The 19380-nt window shown below is 36.9% G+C and overlaps 1 protein-coding gene across 1 annotated transcript in view; it reads right to left on the bottom strand.

The window, feature by feature from the left end:
• Positions 1 to 1487: 1487 nt before the first annotated feature.
• PJA2 (praja ring finger ubiquitin ligase 2) overlaps positions 1488 to 19380 on the bottom strand; it is a 74900-nt gene continuing 57007 nt past the window's right edge. The window contains exons 7-10 of the mRNA XM_032156695.2: positions 18130 to 18241; positions 8728 to 8842; positions 8214 to 8335; positions 1488 to 4139 (exon numbers count right to left, since the gene is read on the bottom strand). Of these exons, the coding sequence (XP_032012586.1) occupies positions 4014 to 4139; positions 8214 to 8335; positions 8728 to 8842; positions 18130 to 18241 (475 nt within the window). The 3' untranslated portion in view covers positions 1488 to 4013. The remainder of the gene's footprint in view (positions 4140 to 8213; positions 8336 to 8727; positions 8843 to 18129; positions 18242 to 19380) is intronic.

Below are 19380 nucleotides of genomic sequence, written 5' to 3'. Positions count from 1 at the left end.
TGAAGTTGGCAACAGTGCTCCTGAACCCTGCCCTAGTTCGACCACAGAACTGTGTTTAACTCTGAGCAACATACTTTAAGAGAAGGAGTGAAAGAGCCAACTCTAGGCTGGTCTGGAATAGATACCATGTAAGAGTTCAGAAAGTGTGAAGCCTGAAGGAGGATATGAAGAGGTGACCACACAGGAGAAACAGGACTATCTAATTTCACATGTGCTGTTTATTATAGAGAAATTTGGAGACAATCTTCCAACAATGAAATTCATCCTTTGCAGGGGTGCCAAATGGCTCCATCCAGCAGTGGCTGAATGAAAATCATGATGAAATTATAAAAACATTGACAGTAGAGGTATACCACTGATGTTTCTAGCTCTGAGACTATTTTTCTAGTACCTATTTAATCTATTAGAGGAGAATCAGAACTCTAAACTTTCTAAGCATCTAAACAAAATTAGTTTTTATCTAACTTTGTAAATTTTTTTGAGACAGGGTCTCACTATGTTGCCCAGGCTGCTCTTAAACTCCTGAGCTCAACCAATCCTCCTGCCTCAGGCCTCCTGAATAGCTGGGATTATAGGTGCGCACCACGATGCCTGGCTAGTCTTCGTCTAATTGAATGGCGTAATTTATCAGCACCCAATTGACCGTTCTGAAATGACTGAGTTCTCTGAACTGTTTGGGAACCACGAGGAATCTTGCTAAACAGTTAGATTTAATAATATTTCCATGCCTGATTTGGAGAAAACCACTGACGTGAGGTGGGCTCCCTTCCTTATTAAGGCTTTCTGCAGTCCGGAGTCAGTGTGGAAATCAGGTTCTGCTGAAACCTACGGGATAGCTAAGCATGTCAGGGAGGAGAAGGCAAGGACTCAAGAGACCCTACACTATTCACAATAGCAAAGAGTTGGAACCAACCCAAATGTCCAACAACGATAGACTGGATTAAGAAAATGTGGCACATATACACCATGGAATACTATGCAGCCATAAAAAATGATGAGTTCGTGTCCTTTGTAGGGACATGGATGAAACTGGAAACCATCATTCTCAGTAAACTATCGCAAGGACAAAAAACCAAACACCGCATGTTCTCACTCATAGGTGGGAATTGAACAATGAGAACTCATGGACACAGGAAGGGGAACATCACACTCCGGGGACTGTTGTGGGGTGGGGGGAGGGGGGAGGGACAGCATTAGGAGATATACCTAATGCTAAATGACGAGTTAATGGGTGCAGGTACATATGTAACAAACCTGACATTGTGACATGTACCTAAAACCTAAAAGTATAATAAAATAATAATAATTACCCTACAGCAGTAGGAAGTCCATCAACTACTTCTGTCTGGCTCTTTCTAGGGCTTTCTTAGATTATAGTTCAAGGACTTTTAACATCACATGCTCAGTAGTGTTATCTGTCATTAACTCTAAATCCTTCAGGGGTTACATTATAGAAGTGATACAATTACACAATTAAATATTAGAAATGACCACTGAGTATATTCTGTTTATTGTTTATGATTTACACAGAAAACGATGGGCTGGGGTTGTAGAACAATAAACCAACCATTACATTTAGACCTGGGCTTTTGAAAAACTTGCATTCCATTTTAACAATTCACATGTATCTAACAAATACATAAATCCAGATCACAAATAATCTTAAGAGTTAGAGATAAACAATTAAGAAACACAAAAGAATAAGAAACACAAAAGAATACCACATAGATCTACCTTTAAATATCAGCATTCATATTATAAGAAAATGTTAAAAAAAATAAAATTAGGTTAAGTCACAACATAAAATACAGAAATAAGATAAATGCTATTTTATTAATATTCATACTTATTTCTAATTTCCCTTCATATAGTCTTAACTTTTTCAAAAGGATCCAAGATATGACCAAATAATATTTTAGTATCTGAACTTGCCAGCCTTAGCTTACACCAGAGCTTGTTACCATGAAAATTCTAAAACCTCAATTTTCTTTTTCCTTTTTAAAATTTAAGCCAACTCTTATTCAACTTTTCTCCTTCACAGCAGCTGTTTATAGATAGTAGGGAGCCAAGAATGAAGGACAGTAACAGATGGAAAGCAAAAAGTACAACAGCTATCTTAAGTTCAGCTCTCAACATTGCTGGTTGAGTTTGGAACCAAAACCTCTTAACAACTGGCAGATAATAGCTAAATCTTAACAGACAAAGAAGAAATATTTTCTTTGGGACAGCTGCTATCTAGAAGAAACCAAGGTCCCTTAATATAGTCTAAATATAATGTGTGGCTTATTATAGAGAAATCTTTAGCAACGTAAGTTTAACCAGTAAGTGTCACAACTGATCAACAGTACTTAAAAGGAAACAAACAAAAATCACACTAGCCACAAATTTCCACCATATACACATGAAATTAATTTTAATCTGATTTGACTCCTTGACACTAACTGATCATTAATGAAATATGATATGGAAAGATCACAGAATAGAAAACAAGCAAAGATTAGTTTATACAATGGTGACTATATACATCAGAGGGAAAACATGCTAGCTAATGCAACATTAAGGCCTGAATGTAAGCATTTCCAAAGTCACAGAAGCCCCAAAGAACCCCTAAATTACAAATTCATCACATTACATGCATGCAATGTTCACTTTTGTTTTACCCATAAAAGGATACACAGTATTTTGCTGTAAATACCAGACACATTTACAATATATGCAAAAATTAGAATGCAAGTGTTATGTTCCTTATATTTAAGCCTCATATGTGCCAACAGTGAAAATTCATCTATTTTTAAGAATGAAAAAAGGAGACGGGATATAAATACTCAGAGAAATTACACAAATAAGACGTAACTCTGCATTTGGGAAGCCATATAAATATTCCTTTTATGTGCCCAAACTAAATTATCAATGTACCAATTAGATGGACGTACACTCACTATGTGCTTTACTATTTTACTTGCTCAAATGTTCTAACAGTCATCATTCTCTAGTGTTAACATCAAATCACATTTGTAAGTGAACTATTATGTCCATGTCTGCACATACTCATCTACTGTGTGTGATCACCTGAAGGAGACACTGTGCATCTTAGTTTGGGGTTATATAATTACAAAGATGACCCTGTGCAAGTTTTCAGACCTTCCAAAATACTGTAAAGCAAAATTACCTTAAACTAACTATATCCAATATTAAACAAATGTGCCATGAGTGTTCTGGGCCTTCAAGTATAATTTTAACCAAGGAGAAACAGGTTGGGTAAGAGGTTAGAAAGAGTTTCATAAGGCCATCTAATTCAGCTCATTGTACCAAGCCCTGAGCACACTAGAATCTTTGTATGCTTTATTAACCTTACGTTAAGCATATCCACTGGTTTCATTACGGATTTTACTACCTAACCTTATTTCAGGGGGAGTTACGTCTATGATTTAAAACTTTTGTAATGTTCTGGCCAAAATTTTAGCCTTCATTTGGCATTCTGAAAAGTCCTAATTTTAAACAAAAATGGACTTTCTGAAAAATTTCTCAGCATATGAACCAAGAGGTTATGATACAGTAAAACCAAAGGGACTAGTGAAAAAGCATACTATAGAATTTGTTTCATTTCCATTGAAACCAGATTTTACTACTGTTGGGAACACAGTCTTTACATTTGATGCAAACAGGACAGCTTAATTATAATCACTTAGTGGCAGTATTACAGACAAAGCCAATAACGTACGGCACACAGATGATTATTTATTCTGGAGAGAGTCAACTGATAAGCTTGGCTTTAAATTAATACAAACATATTCAACTAAAGAAAATGGATGCACTGTCTCAACATTCAGCTTGAAAATGTTTAATACTTTCTGCAAACCTAAATTTAGTTTAGAAAGGTTAATATTCTTTCTAAACTATGGCATATACTATATATAGCATTTTTAAATATATTTATATATATTTGCACATGAGATTTAGAAGGAATTTGCAGATTTACTTCGATACACTGATCTCATTTCAACTGTCAAGGTTTAGGGCGCTTCTGCAATACTGTCATTTGAAGGTGGGGCATCAGGATCAGGCTCAGAGGAAGGAGCTGCAGATGCTTCAATAACCGCAGGTGGGAAATGACGGCGGCACACAGGGCATGTTCCCGACTGGAGAAAAAAAAAAAGTTAAGAGCCACCAGAATCATCTTAACTGCCACACAAGTAACTTAATAAAGAAAAAACAGTATCATTATCCTAATAATAAGAATCTTAACAACAAAAAACAAATGTCAAATCCACACAATGCAGAAAGACCTAATTTTAATACTTTTTCCTCTGTGCCCAATCAGACTCTAGTTTCTTTGAGGGTAAACGATGTCTCTTATTCTGTTCATATCTTTAAGGTCATTCATCCTTCTTCATTTAGTGAGTTTTAATTAAGAGCTGCTAAACTCCGCAGTGATGCAACGGCAGAGGGTGAGCAAAGAATCATGGCACATGCCCACATGGAGGTCAGAGTTTAGCTCAACAATAATCTGAATTGAATTATCATTATTTAGTCTATTATGCGTTTATCAGAGAAACCACAGACCTACTTTAATTCACACCAAATCATTTATGATTTATTTATCATTTATGATTTGGTGTGAATTAAAGAAGGTCTACGGCGAATTAATGTAGGTCTATGGGAAATTAAAGCCTCATTTTAGGGTAGCACAGATATGTCAAAGCAGATGGACTTCAGACTTTCTTTCTAAGCCATGACATTTCTTTCCAAAAAGAGATAGAGTGTTAGGTGCCTTTTAAATGACAAAACAATCAACCACAGGCCATGGAGAGAAGGTACGAAGGGGAAAGCAGTTATACTAGGAGCACAACATTCTAGGACCAATGGACGATTACAGAGCTATGTTATCTGATAACAGATTATCCCCCTGCAAATCTGGTCTTTTTCCCAAAGAGAACTCCCTGCTGGAAGGGAGGCTGAAGAGATCATGATGTTGAAGGCGACAAAGAACTGTATCTTGGGAACATTCTCCCCAGAAAAAAAGCAGGAAAGGCTTCACACTAAGGTATTTCCTGAGAGCAGAAAGACTGAAGACACTGTTACCTTGGGTTATAGCAAATTCTCAAGTATAATTCAAGGCTGTACAACATATATTGTTTACCGTTTAAGAATTCATTTCAGGCCAGGGGCTCATGCCTGTAATCCCAGCACTTTGGGAGGCCGAGGTGGGTGGATTGCCTGAGCTCAGGAGTTCGCAACCAGCCTGGGCAACATGGTGAAACCCCGTCACTACCAAAATACAAAAAATTAGCTGAGCGTGGTAGTGTGTGCCTGTAGTCCCAGCTACTCAGGAGGCTGAGGCAGAATTGCTTGAACCTGGAAGGCAGATGTTGCAGTGAGCCGAGACAGCGCCATTGCACTCCAGCCTGGGTGACAGTGAGACTCCGTCTCAGAAAAAACAAAAACAAAAACAAAAAATTCATTTCAGCAAACATTTATTGTGTACTTGCCATAAAGTTTGGGCCCCAACAGTACTATTTTAGAGTCAAATAGATGAGCGTGGTCTTGGTGAACTACATACTAGCTATTTAAACTTAGACAAGTAACAATCATTAGAAAACAGGAATAAAGATACCAATAAGTACTAAAGTACTGTGAGAATTAAAGGAGAAATCACGAATCATTAAAGAGGAATCATCTAACAGTGACTGACACACAGCAGGCACACAAAACACTGCTTCTTAAGTCTCTGAAGCTATTGTAGGAGTTTAAAGACAGCATTTATTAAGGACAGAAAAGGTGGAATTTAAACTGCACCTACCTATATCATCTAATCTTACAGATGGTATAGGGAAAAATCATGCCAGACTTCAGGAGCAAATGCATAGAAACATGAGCAAGCGTACAGAAAAGTAAATCTGAAGAAACAGGTTGGGGTCTAAATCACAGAAGGCCTTGAATGTCAAGATTAAAACTTCAGATTATTCCGCAGGTGACTGGAGGTCCCTCTGTTTCTTTCATGAGAAGGGAAGTACATTATCAGAACTACATTTCAGAAAATGCCTTTAATGATGGCATGATAGATAATGAAGATTTGGAAGAGTGAGGGATAGGAAGGGGGGAAGATGATGAGAAATTAGTTAATGGGTATAATGTATGTTATCCAGGTGATGGGATATCCTAAAAGCCCTGACTTGACCACTGCATAACCTATGCATGTAACAAAGTTGCACATGTGCCCCACAGATTTACGCAAATAAAAAAGAAATGAAAAGAAAGTACCTCTACAGGAAGTAAGGAAATAAAGTAGGTCACTACAATAGTAGTTAAGACAACAAGGGTTGAAGGTCTAATGTATGGGAGTAGAAATGAAATGAGGGAATAGACCTCACAGACTCAGCCATGCTCAAAAATCTTAAGAGTTGGTGGCTCTGCATTTTCTGCTTCCCCAATAATTTTAGTAACACCTACTTCCACTACCACCACCATCATGTACAGACACTGAAAAAGTCATTTTCTACTGAATTCTAACTTTCATTAGTAATAAGTTTACCATTGCTTTTCCTATACTATATGTTTACTATGTGCCAAACACTATATTAAATTGATCACTTTAACTGTTATAAAAACTTTAACTCTTATAAAAACACTAGAGGTTGGTATATTGTACGGCACAGCCATCTAGGCCGTATTAACAAAATGCCAGATAAACAGGTTAAGAAAAATCACCTAAAATATTATTCCCCAAATTACGTTCTGGGAGAAGGGAGAGAGCAAGGAAAGCAGTATTTTAAACTAATTCAGAATCCAGCATTATACCTCAATCCAGAATACCAGGAAGTCTCATGGGACTTGAGACACACATGATCTCTACGCAGGCAATACGCCCCAAATAGTGCACATTAGCACATGCTGTTTACTGAAGACTGCTAGCTGGTCTTTGTAACTTGCATCATAAGTTTGTATTTGTGATTTTGTTGTTAATAAAATAAAAACATCTCTAATTCTAGTAATAGCTTTCATCTGATATGATTTGTAAAATATTTACTGGGCACTTACTACCTGACAGGCACTATGGGTTATCTCATACAGAGATATTTTATAAAAGAACAGTGAACATTTCTAAACTGGATTTCAGAGATTTTAAGCAGAGTTTTGAGAAGAATGAAGCGGCAAATAGAAATAGAGGAACAGCAAAGAAAGGAAAAGGAAAGAGAGGGAAGGAAGAAAAGGAATGGGAAAAGGGAAGGAGAAAAAAAGCACTGGTTATAGTGAAGAAAGGGAGTTGTATTCCTAAGTAGATAATTTGGGAAAGTGACTTGGGAATTCCTAGTGAGCTGGATGGTTAATATCCTTTATGCAAAAATAAGAGTTCACAGAGAAGACAGAAATAAAACACTTCCTTTATTTAAATAATTCAAATATGCTTAAGATTTATTGGGTAAATATTTGAAGACAATATATGAAAACTGGAATAGGAGATACTTGGTAGTTTATTAAGTATCTCTCATATACATTTCAGAAACACCAACCTGTATTAGCAGAATAGCTGTATATTGTTACAGTACTTTGAGTAGTGCCAAAGGCTTCTCTGCTTTAGATACTTTTGAAAACACCAAATTTCAGGGTTATGATTAAAATTCGAATCAGCTTTATTCTAAAATGATTTTTCAGATATTTAATCACTTCCTAAAATGATTAAAAACGTTATTATTCTCTATATTGTTTTTAGACAATGTTAGTAAAATACTTTCATATTATCCCTGATCTATAATCATTAAATGTAACCAGTTTTTAACAATGAATTAAAAAGTACTACACATTTGTGGCTAAAACAGGTTTAAAAGATACTACTATTGGCTGGGCATGGTGGCTCACGCCTGAAATCCCAGCACTTTGGGAGGCTGAGGCAGGCAGATCACCTGAGGTCAGGAGTTTGAGACCAGCCTGACCAATATGGCGAAACTCTGTCTCTACTAAAACTACAAATAATTAGCCAGGCTTGGTGGTGGGTGCCTGTAACCCCAGCTACTTGGGAGACTGAGGCAGGAGAATCGCTTGAACCCTGGAGGCAGAGGTTGCGGTGAGCCGAGATTGAGCCACTGCACTCCAGCCTAGGTGACAAGAGCGAAACTCTGTCTCACACACACACACAAAAAAAGATACTATTATTATTCATTTGCAGAAGACACTATTAAAGTATTAATTTTTAAATTAATTATTCTATCACTCACCTTTTGTAGCCAAATTGAGACACAAGGTTTGTGAAAGAAATGGTGACAAGGCAACTCTGTTGCTATATCATCCTTAATATACTCACTGCAACAGATTGGACAGCATTGTTCCTGACCAATAGCTGAAAACAACAAATAATTTAGATCAATCACACGTAGTTCAATTTTAATAAAACTGAAAAGCAACATATTATACTCATAGAAGATACCTCTGAAAGACGAAAGAGTCAGTCTTTGATCAGTTAATTGGGCAGGCATTTCTGTCTAATACTTGGCAATCTGGAATCTAATAAACACTGCTTTTGTAAAAAAGCTGACAGGAACATTTGTCTCAGCCTATCACTTGAAAATTAAAAACATTCTTGTACTAGGTGAAAGTTTGTGAATATCTGGTTTCTATTAAAAAAAAAATCTAAAGTTTCTAATAATCAAGAATTTAATTATCTAGGTACACTGATAATATACTTAAATGTACAACGTGTTCTTCAACATGTGAGATCAACTTTGCCCTTACCAGTGTGATCTTCAAGAACAAGGGTCTCTGGAAGACCATCAATGCTTTCCTTACTGGCTGGTGGATTGGCCACCTCAACATCCACTGCAAGAGACTCTAAATGTGCCAGAGCAGTCTGAAAAACAAAAGGTACAGTTCTTTGTTAGAAATACCTTAAAACAGTAACAGAAAACTATTTTTTAGGGTATCTCCAAAATTATATCACCATTATTCTCTTTTTGTTTCTTTTGCTTTAGTCCTTTGCTCCTTTTGCCTTTTCAGAAGGAACTACCACGATCACCAACAAACCAAAACATTAAATATACACACAGAGCCCAACTTTCTACATGTGAAATAAAAATATACCTTGTCTCAGCCGGGCGTGATGGCTCATGCCTGTAATCCCAGCACTTTGGGAAGCCGAGGCGGGGTGGGTCACTTGAGGTCAGGAGTTCAAGACCAGCCTGACCAACATGGTGAAATCCCGTCTCTAGTAAAAAAAAAAAATACAAAATTAGCAGGGCGTGGTGGCACATGCCTGTAATCCCAGCTACTTGGGAGGCTGAGGCAGAAGAATTGCTTGAACCCAGGAGTTAGAGGTTGTAATGCACCGAGATCATGCCATTGCACTCTAGCATGAGCAACAAGAGCGAAACTCCATCTCAAAAAAAAAAAAAAAAAAAAAAAAAGCAGGTCGTGGTAGTGTGTGCCTATAATCCCAGCTACTGGGGAGACTGAGACAAGAGAATCGCTTGATCCTGGGAGGCAGAGGGTGCAGTGAGCTGAGATCATCACGCACTCCAGCCTGGGTGACAGCGCAAGACTCTGTCTCAAAAAAAAAAAAAAAAAAAAAAAAAAAATCTACCTTGTCTCAGTAGTCATCTACTTTTCCGTATTTATATTTTGAAGGAGTGGTTACTTTTTCCAACTGTTGGTTCCTATGTGAGATCAATAACATGAAAGAAAGTAATAAACATTTTGGAAAGGTTCACTTCATGAAAGATAAAATGTGGCTGAGGTTGCTAGAAGCTCCAAGTATGGAAGCAAATAATGCACTCCTGAATGGCTGTATCTACTACTGGCATGGATTTGGCACACCCACAATACCAGCTCACAAGTATTACTACGTTATCTGGGTTGTGAATTTCATTTACAGGTTCAAATATCTGTGTCAAATTACTGTTCTAAGAAGGATGAAAAGAACATCAGATCATGTGATCATCGGGGATGCGTCATCCTCATCCTTTCCGGCTCTAATTAGACCAGAACGGCAGTTGAGACTTTTGTCTTTTTGTCTGCAACCTGTACAATTACTTGTTCTTGGTGCACATGCTGCTTCCCCTGCCTGGTGCTTTCTGTCCATCCTTTAAGTCCCATCACTCCCTCAGGGACTGCATAAGTCCTGTCTCTTCCATGAAGCCTATGTCAGTGGTCCTAGACTACACTAGTATCCTTCTGAACTGCTACTGTATTCAAAGAATTGGTACGACACAGTTTAATTATTACTTGTTAGTATTATATCCTAATTACAGCATCATAAGATCATGAAGCTATGAAAGACCTTGGCTTCTTTTTAGGGATGAAAAACTTGAAGGAAATTTGACAACTATCAAAACTGGGCCTCCCCTCCTCGTTGGAGTGCAGAATATTGCCACTGCTACAGAAAACAGCCTAACAATTCCTCAAAATTAAAAACAGAATTATCACATAATCCAGCAATTCTAGTTCTGGGTATATACCCAAAAAGAACTGAAAGCAAGGACTAAAACAAGTATCTGTACATCCACATTCACTGCAGCATTATTCACAAGAGCCAAAAGGTGGAAGCAAATCAACTGTTCATTGATGGATGGATGAATATGCAAAATGTGATGTACACATACAGTGGAATATTACTCCGCCTTGAAAAGGAAGGAAATTCTAACACATGCCACAACATGGATGAACCTTGAAGACATTATCCTAAGTGAAACAAGCCAGTCACAGAAGGATAAGTACTGTATGATTCTTATATGAGATACCTAAAGTAGTCAAATTCATTGAGACAGAAAACAGAATGGTGGTTGCCAGGGGCTGGAGAGATGGGAAAATGGGGAGTTACTGTTTACAGCAATGTGAATACACTTAATTACACTGAACTGTACACTTTAAAAAACTGTAGCAATAGTAAATTTTATGTTATGTTTATTTTACCATAATAAAAAAAAATGAACAAGCCGGGGTTCCCATATAGAAGAAGAATTCTGCCTGATAGCTTAGCTAACACTCTATTCTTTTGGATGGCAAACATAATATTTATACATGCCTAAGGTCCTACCATAGATATTCCCAAAAAGAATTTGAGATGACTTATAATAGGGATTACAACTTGCTTTGGGCCAAGCCCAAAGCAAAATCAGGACTAAAAAAGGAAAAACAAAAGGGTTCACCAAGAGTTAATAAACATAATTAATATTATTGAACACCAAATTTGACTCTGGATATGCAGAGAAACACTGCAAAAGGAAAGAAACACTGTTCCAGTAACTGAATTATTGCTTCTCAGCTCCAAATACACCTTTCATTTCTGCCCTTTGAAAACCGATTTGGGCCTTTTAAATATTTTTCCTTTTGTTAGCTGACATGATTTTAAGTTTTGTCAGTAGAAGGCGCTGGAGAGACACAAGGAAAGGACTTTGCTTCATGGTTCCCTTGGGCTTGCCCCTGCAGTGTGCCAGGCTTCCCTGTGCACAGATGGCTTCTCCAGCATCAGGCTCCTCCAGCGTGGGTGGCTTCTCCAGTGCCTGGCTCTTGAAGCAATGCCGCTTATCCAGTAACTGGTAATTGCAGCACAAGGTGGCCAGCAGCTTCTCCTTGTACTCATCTTAGGTGGTTCTGCAGCAGAGTACCTAGAGGCTTGGTCACATCACTGTGAAGTTTCTCTTGCCCCAGAGGGCAGGTTTTTGCCAAGTTCCAGAAGGCAAATTTCCAGCAAGCTCTGGTACTGCCGGCACAGTACCATAAATACTCCTCCATAAGCCATGGCTGTGTCCTTCCCAATAAGGTCTGGCTCTCAGCCTTAGAGGGGAGGGAAGTAGAGTGCTCTATCTCAGCCCTAAAGCTGTTCCTTAAATCTGCTAATCCTATATTCTTTAGAGTTTGCTTTACTTCCTACTAGCCAATCCCTTGGTATTCTAAACTTCTGTTGTAGTTAATATATACAGTAAATTTTCCCTGTTCAAATTACTGTATTTCTCTCTCTTGGGACTGAACTCAGACTGGTATAGAATTCATATTAAGAGTGGTCCCAGGACACAGAACTGCAAGAAAAGGATTTGGGGGTTGGTTTGGTTACGCCTGTTGAGCTTGAGCTCAGTGCTGAGCTCCTTGCCAATGAGAATGGGATGCTATTAATCCATAGTTTGTAGTGGCATCACAATTAATCAAGGTATCACTGTGGTTGACAGTGATGAAGGTCCAACTGAAGCATGTGTCTTGAGAGCCCAGATAGCTGCTATACTTGACCTTACGGCACCAGTGATCTAACTGTAAAAATCTTGATGTGAGATGGATTATTAAGAGTGCCCTTGTGCACTTACAGAAAAAAATTACAAACTCAGGTCTCTTAAACCTCACAATAGGGTATGAGAGCCAGAAAGCATCCACGACAGCCCTAAAAGATGCTCTTGCTCCTAAAAGTCAAACACAAAATGCAATTGTGTGGATTGCTAAATGAAAATTAGAGTTGATTTCTTAGTCTCATCAAATTTCTCAAAAGTTTTAACACTGATTGGTTAAGGAATAAGATTCTGAAACCTGGAATGAAGACATCTGGCTGAACTCTGAGGAAACTGATAATTTTGAATCCCCAAGTCACTCTGAGCCTCCTGTTACCAGTGGAAATAGTGTGCCCTCCACAGACCAGGCTTCCTCTGCTTGAAAACCCTGTGATAATCTCACCTGGAGTGTGAATCTCTTACTGCTTTCATGCCCAACAGTAAAGTTACCAGAAAACTACAGCAGACAAAAAAAGAAAGAACTGAAGATATAAACAATGTAGGTCTGGGTTACCCTACCAAGTAAAGAATCCTAACCAGCTGAGTGAGCTTCTGGCTGAGGGCAGGGAAAATATGACTGTGTCATGGAAGAAGGAAGTTATAGCTATCATTCATTCACAGTCTCATGAGCAAATACAGAACAAGGATTAGTAACTTTGCATATTTTATGTGCTTGTTTTATGTATGTGCTTACTTGTATATGTTAACAGTTTACTTTTCCTCTTTCCCATTTCTATTTCAATATGCCAGTTGTTGGAAGTTAAATTTGCAATTTAGTCTTTATATAAGAGAATATTCAGTGTTACTATGAATGTGTGGAGTAATGCATAACTAGTGATGGATACAATGACTCTTGGAGCTAGCCATCTGCTCATTCTGGGGAATGGGTGAAACTTCATTTGTAGTAATAGCTGTATTTTGTTGGGTGGAAATACAAATGTATTGATGGATGGAAATTTAAATGTGCATTGAAAGGTATATATGGAAGCCAAGTTACCAAAGTGCTGGAATGTTCCATTTATGGAATTATTGCTCCACAAATCCAAATTCACGATTGTGTCGGCTCTGTGAAAATCTGGGCCGTTTAAATACTTTCCCTCCTAACAGCTGGCATGATGCTAAGCTTTGTTCACAGAGGATGTTGAAGAACACTGCTGGAGGAAAGGGCCTTCCTTCTGTCCCAGTGTGCTTGCTTGACAGAGCACACTGGGACTAGTGTGAGGTTCATGGCTTTCTCTAGCACTGGACTCCTACAGTGCACACAGCTTCTCTAGCAGCCAGTTCCTGTAATGCACTTAGTAGGTGGCAGCCTCCCCAAGCATCTATGTTGGACAGTTCCGCAGCACAGCACTTCCAGTTAGACACCTTCCTATGAATAGCTTTCCTCAGCACCCTAAGAGAGCTGACTTCCAGCAAGTTTCACCAGCACATATCAAAGTGACTTCTCTCTCACATAGCAAGCCACAGCTGTGCCATTTCCATCAAGGTCTAGACCTCAGCCCTGAGATAGACTAGGGACTCTTCCTTGGGTTGTCCTAGCTTTGCCTGACAGGTGGTGGCTGCTCCTTATATGCGCTTTTCCCATATTCTTTGTAATTATCTTTATTTCCTACTAGCCAATCCCTTGTTACTCTACTTCTTTGTTCTAGTTTAGAATTCTTTATATTGAACTTTCCCATTGTGAGATAGGAAATGGAAGGTAAGATCCTGTTATCAGTCCGTTTCCTTCTCACATAGCTATAATTATGAATCTCCTCCAATTCCCCATATGTACTACTCAAGATAGAACCTGCTTGCAAGAACTCATTTGTGCTACACATAAACAAAGGATATTATTTATAGTAACCTTCATTTGGGGAGGTTATTCCAGGCTAATTATGCTTTGATGTATGTTTGTCTCAACGGGTTCATTATCTCTTTCTAATGATTATCTGCACATTTGCAGTGCTAATAACACCTGAAATTTCATATATGTGAAAATAACTTATTGCCTTGGTACTGTCATATATTTAAGATGATCCAGGATCACTTATAAGCAACAGAAGCAAAAGATAGCATTTTAAGCCACTGGTATGAAAACCTGTAAAAATTAAAAAAAAAAAAAAACTATCTATACCTTTAGGCAGTACAATGTATTTACAATAGTTAGTCCAAGAGGCAGAAAGACAACTAGTCTAAATCACCCAATCTAGAATACATATAGGTTTAAAGTAGTATAATCCTTTATCAGCACAAAATTTTGTTCTAAAGAATAAAATACAATTCCGTTTTTAAACAATGAAGATAGTAATACCGATTCTGAATGATCACCACTGAATCCAGATTTGTTCACTGATTACACCAGTTAGTTGACTATTGATTTGAATAAACCTATATGAATATACCATTTATTGAGAGCTTCCCAATACAACTAGGTATTTTGCTAAAGGCTTTAACACAATCTCACAATAACCCATCAGGTAGATTTTATTATTCCCATTTTGTAAATGAGAAAGCTAAAGCTTAGAGAGGTTAAGTGAATTGTCCAAGGTCACACAGCCTAACTCTTTAACACAAAAGCCCACCTTCTTAACCTCCACATTACAGCCTTCCTAGTGCCTACACCTGGGTGTATGCAGGTGCTATAGTGAGTATGTAAAGACTTCACAAGGGGCCCGTGGGTATGGACAGTCTTAAGATAATCAGTTTCAATAAGCTTTCATAGGTAAAATCTTTCTTCAAACTGATCCACGTAAGAATGCACCTGCAGTATATCATGCTGGTTCTCTGTTCTAACATTCTGTTTATACTTGCCTTTCTTCCACTTTATAAATAAAAGCATACTTCTTACCCATTCAGAGGGACAATCTGAAGTACTGAGGTAGAACTGAACTCTAATGACTAAGTAACAAATCTTTTGGGTGGCTTCCAATCCTTTGCTTTTAAAATAACAAAAAACAAAAAAAAACGGAAGGAATCTAAAGAATATCTAGACAAGTTGATGTAAGTCTGGGCAAATATCTCAAAAGAATTCAGTGACAATGCCATAATAAACTCCTTCCATTCCTATTAATTTATTTAGGTGAACAACGTTTTTCAACCTTACATTCATATGATGAAAATCAGAAGTAAATTTATGCTGAAATATGTCTCATTCTGGTAATAAATAAAATTCACTCATAACTGGGAAAGGATAATGCCTCCTTCTCATTAGATTCACTTCCTACAAAATACTTATCAAAATTCATAATTTATTTTTGATTATTTGGATACTATTAATTGTAACTCAATTTAACTACTTTTTATATTAAAAATTTTAAACATTTTTTAGCGAAGAAGTATGATAAAGTAAATATTACTACCTAGATTTATGCTGAAAAATTTCAGATGTCAACATAAACGTGCAAGGGGATTTTTTCAAAATCCATTTTGAAAAGTAGAAAAGTTTCAAAAAGTTAAAGCTGTTTAAGGTTTTACTCTCTCCTCACTCAAATTAGAGACACAGATATAAGGAGACAAATACATATTGCCAGTATTTTCACCAAAAGCCACTACCTGAAAAGAATGACCAATCTAGTATTGGAAAAATAACAGAAATGAAAGCAACTACTTCCAAAAAGTTATAGGGCTGCTTGAGAAACAAACAAAAACAAGCAGTTTGTTTTGTTTTTGTTTCATTTAAAGAGTGTTAGTGTTAAATATAAAAGAAATAATCATAAATTATTTTTGTTTCATTTTAAAAAATGATTAAATAAATGCATACCGAACATAGAAAAACAGATTTCTGGAGAGTGACAGGAAGACAACTGTACTGATTTTCTAGGAGTGAAACATCTCAATCAAATTCAAATAAATTAAATCAGAGCACTAAAACGTGAAGAAGCTGATAAGCTTTAGAGGAGAGAGATGCTTAAAGCCATTAAACAGAGGCAGAAGTATAGACTGGTAGGAATAATGCCACTGAATTCACTATTGGTAGAAGCCAACAATGTTTGAAACTGCAAGTTCTTGCTTGCCTTTTGTTTTAGTTCACTGCTAGTGCCTTTACCTAGCATGACCTCTCAAGACCAGCCTCTCTGGTTCTTCTTTCAAGATGCCAAATGTCACATTCCCCACTAGTAACAAATACTAAAACATTTTATTCTCAACATTTCTTTTTAAAGTTATCTTCATATTGTAGGTAATCATAAACCACTAGCATAAAATGAAAGACTAAATGTTGTGAAATCAGACCCTAGAACAGATCAAAGAGTTATTTAGCACAAGGAAATGAGTGATCCTTAATCTTTATATATTTCTGATGCAAGTTGCCATGCTACACCATTATTTCTTATGTGTCAGAATTTGCCAAGGCAGGTTAAATAATTTAGCAAAAATCCTAAGTGTATCCTATCTCATGATGTTCTTTCTGACTTTTTTCCTAGTATAGAGTATTTCTGCTATGGTTACTTTGAGAAAAACATTCACCATAAAGTGTAATTGAAAGCAATCTCCATGGACAGTTACATATGTAAAAAAAGTGATGACAAAGCAGAGCTAGCATAAATGTACGTGAACATGTATATGCATGCATGTGTGTGTGCAGATGGACAGATATCTAATATCTATAGATATCTATATCTATATTAGATATCTATATCTAATAGATATCTAACATATAATATACAATATATTAGAGATAATTTAAAGACAAATTTATCTGATAGATATATCTAATATATATTATATATTAGAGAGGTAATATATTAGATATATAAATATATTATTAAATATATCGATATTAGATAGGTACCTGCTATCTAATTTGTCAATCTAAACTAGACTTTCTGGCTGGGCAGGTGACTCATGTCTATAATCCCAGTGCCATGGGAGGCCAAAGTGGGAGGATTGCTTCAGGGCAGGAGTTTGAGACCAGCCTGGGTAACATAATGAGACCCTATCTCTACCAAACAACCCCACAAAAAACCCAAACCAGGTCTGATGGCCCATATCTGTAGTCCCCGCTACCTGGGACAGGCTAAGGTGGGCTGATCGCTTGAGCCCAGGAGTTCAGGGCTGTAGTAAGGTATGACTGCACCACTGTACTCCAGCTTGGGCGACAGAGTGAGATCTCGTCTCAAAAATAAATACATAAACTGGACTTTCTAATCTCAGAAAATTTAAAGACAAAATACATTATAATGCTCCTAAAAGTTCTTGCCAATTTTTTGTTCTCTCACCTGTGGCTCATTCACCAGTCATTTCTGTACCTATATTTTGGAAATCATTTTGGAAATAAGTGATTTAAAGAAAGACTTATTTTAATGAAATCCACTGGTACAGTAGTAGTTCCCAAACATGAAAATACTTGGGCTTTGAACTTAGGCAAATACATTTAAAAATGGGTTTTTCTGTTTTAGTTAAATAATGAAAAGAAGGCAAGAGAAACTTAGGCAGCAAATATGCCCCATTTATTAAAGTGTGTATATGTCTGTTGGGATAAGGAGGAGCAAATTTCCTAACTGCATTAGGCAGCTGGATAGTATTTAGAAGCCATGAGAAAAAAAGAGATTTGTAATATATCCTTAGCTTCAACTGCATTTCACAAATACACCTGTGCAAGTGTATGTAAGATACTCACTCTCATACTTGTATAATTCAATAGAGAAAAAAGTATATTTTCTAAATGTAAGCAAAACATTTTCCATTCTACAGTAAAAACTGAGAAATACTGAAATGTAAGGCAAACTAGCAGGACATCAAGTATAATTTGTATGAACATACTGGTGACAATTATTATTCAATAACTGTTACTAAACTGATGGGAAAAAGATTCACCTTTTTTTAAGAGTAGTCTAAAAATCCCTTTAAACCTTTATCATTTTGTATCCCATCAACTTATATATGGACATCAGAGTTATGAACATACCTCCATAGCCTGGGCTAAGCGTTCTTCTAGTGCCATGTAGGTAAGGAACTGAGGATCCACATATGAAATAGCTTCAGCAACTCCTAGTCCATCTGCAAAGCCATCAAATAGGCTGAAAAAATAAAAAATAAAAAACAGAAAAAACCACTATGATTTGGGAAATCTTATGCTGAGGACATAATTATATTAGCATACTGACAAGCCGATAAACATGCTGTGAACAGAAGACCTTAAAATATTTTAATACCAACCTCTAGGGTTAGGGGCAGGAGGGACCCAACAGAAAAGTGAGGTGCTAAAGATGAGTAGTTAAGACACCACTACCTCATCCAACAGGCTGCCAAACTCAATGCACAAAGTTTGTAGAAAAATTCTCTTCTGTGTTTCTAGCTCTAACTCTAGAGACTGCTTAAAGGTACAGGTTGAGCATCCCAAATCTGAAAATCTGAAATCCAAAATGTGCCAATGAGTATTTCCTTTGTACGTCATACTGGCACTCAAAAAGTTTCAGATTTTGAACAATTTTAGATTTTGAATTTTCAAATTTGGGATGCTCAACTGGAAGTATACGTAAATATTCCAAAATCTAGGAAAAGAATCCCAAATCCCAAACACTTCTGTTACCAAACATTTCAGTTGAGGGATATAGGACATTTCCCCACCCGATTATTTCCCACATATTTCTGCTTCTGTTTTTCAGTTTCCAATCTGCATGTAGGTGAGAATATGATAAAGAAAATAACTATATTTATTTTAATTCTATCATTACTCACGGCCTCTTTTTTCTTTTCTCATTTTGTAATGCTTAATAACTCTGGATTTTAAAATATTTTATTATTTCAAGCCTTTCTCATTAATCTATCTTCTCCTCTTCTAAGATTAGGCCACCTCCATTATTATACAGCTTGAAAAATATCTAGCTCCTAACTGCTCATTTTTAATTATAATTTTCTCTAAAAAACCATTAAGCTCCTAGAAGGAAAACATGTCTCACTTTGGTCCTACTCTCCTTCCTCCACCCCTGAACATATCGAGATTCCTCCTTTTCCTCTAGTCTTGGAAATACTAAGTATTTCAAAATTTGAAAACCGTAAGTATGTCCTTGGTCCTCTTCTCTCTAATCTTGCTCCCTTGTAAATTATTAATATATTCAAGCCCATTTTCTTCAATTATCCTCTCTGCAGGTAATTCCTAAATCTCTACCTAATTCCTAAACTTCCCCTGAAGCTCTTAACCTACATTTCTAGTTGT

The sequence above is a fragment of the Hylobates moloch genome, unplaced genomic scaffold (assembly GCF_009828535.3).
Source record: "Hylobates moloch isolate HMO894 unplaced genomic scaffold, HMol_V3 SCAFFOLD_6, whole genome shotgun sequence".
Taxonomy (NCBI): domain Eukaryota; kingdom Metazoa; phylum Chordata; class Mammalia; order Primates; family Hylobatidae; genus Hylobates; species Hylobates moloch.
Note: the sequence above shows the minus strand (reverse complement) of the source record. Positions and strands in the feature narration are given on the sequence as shown.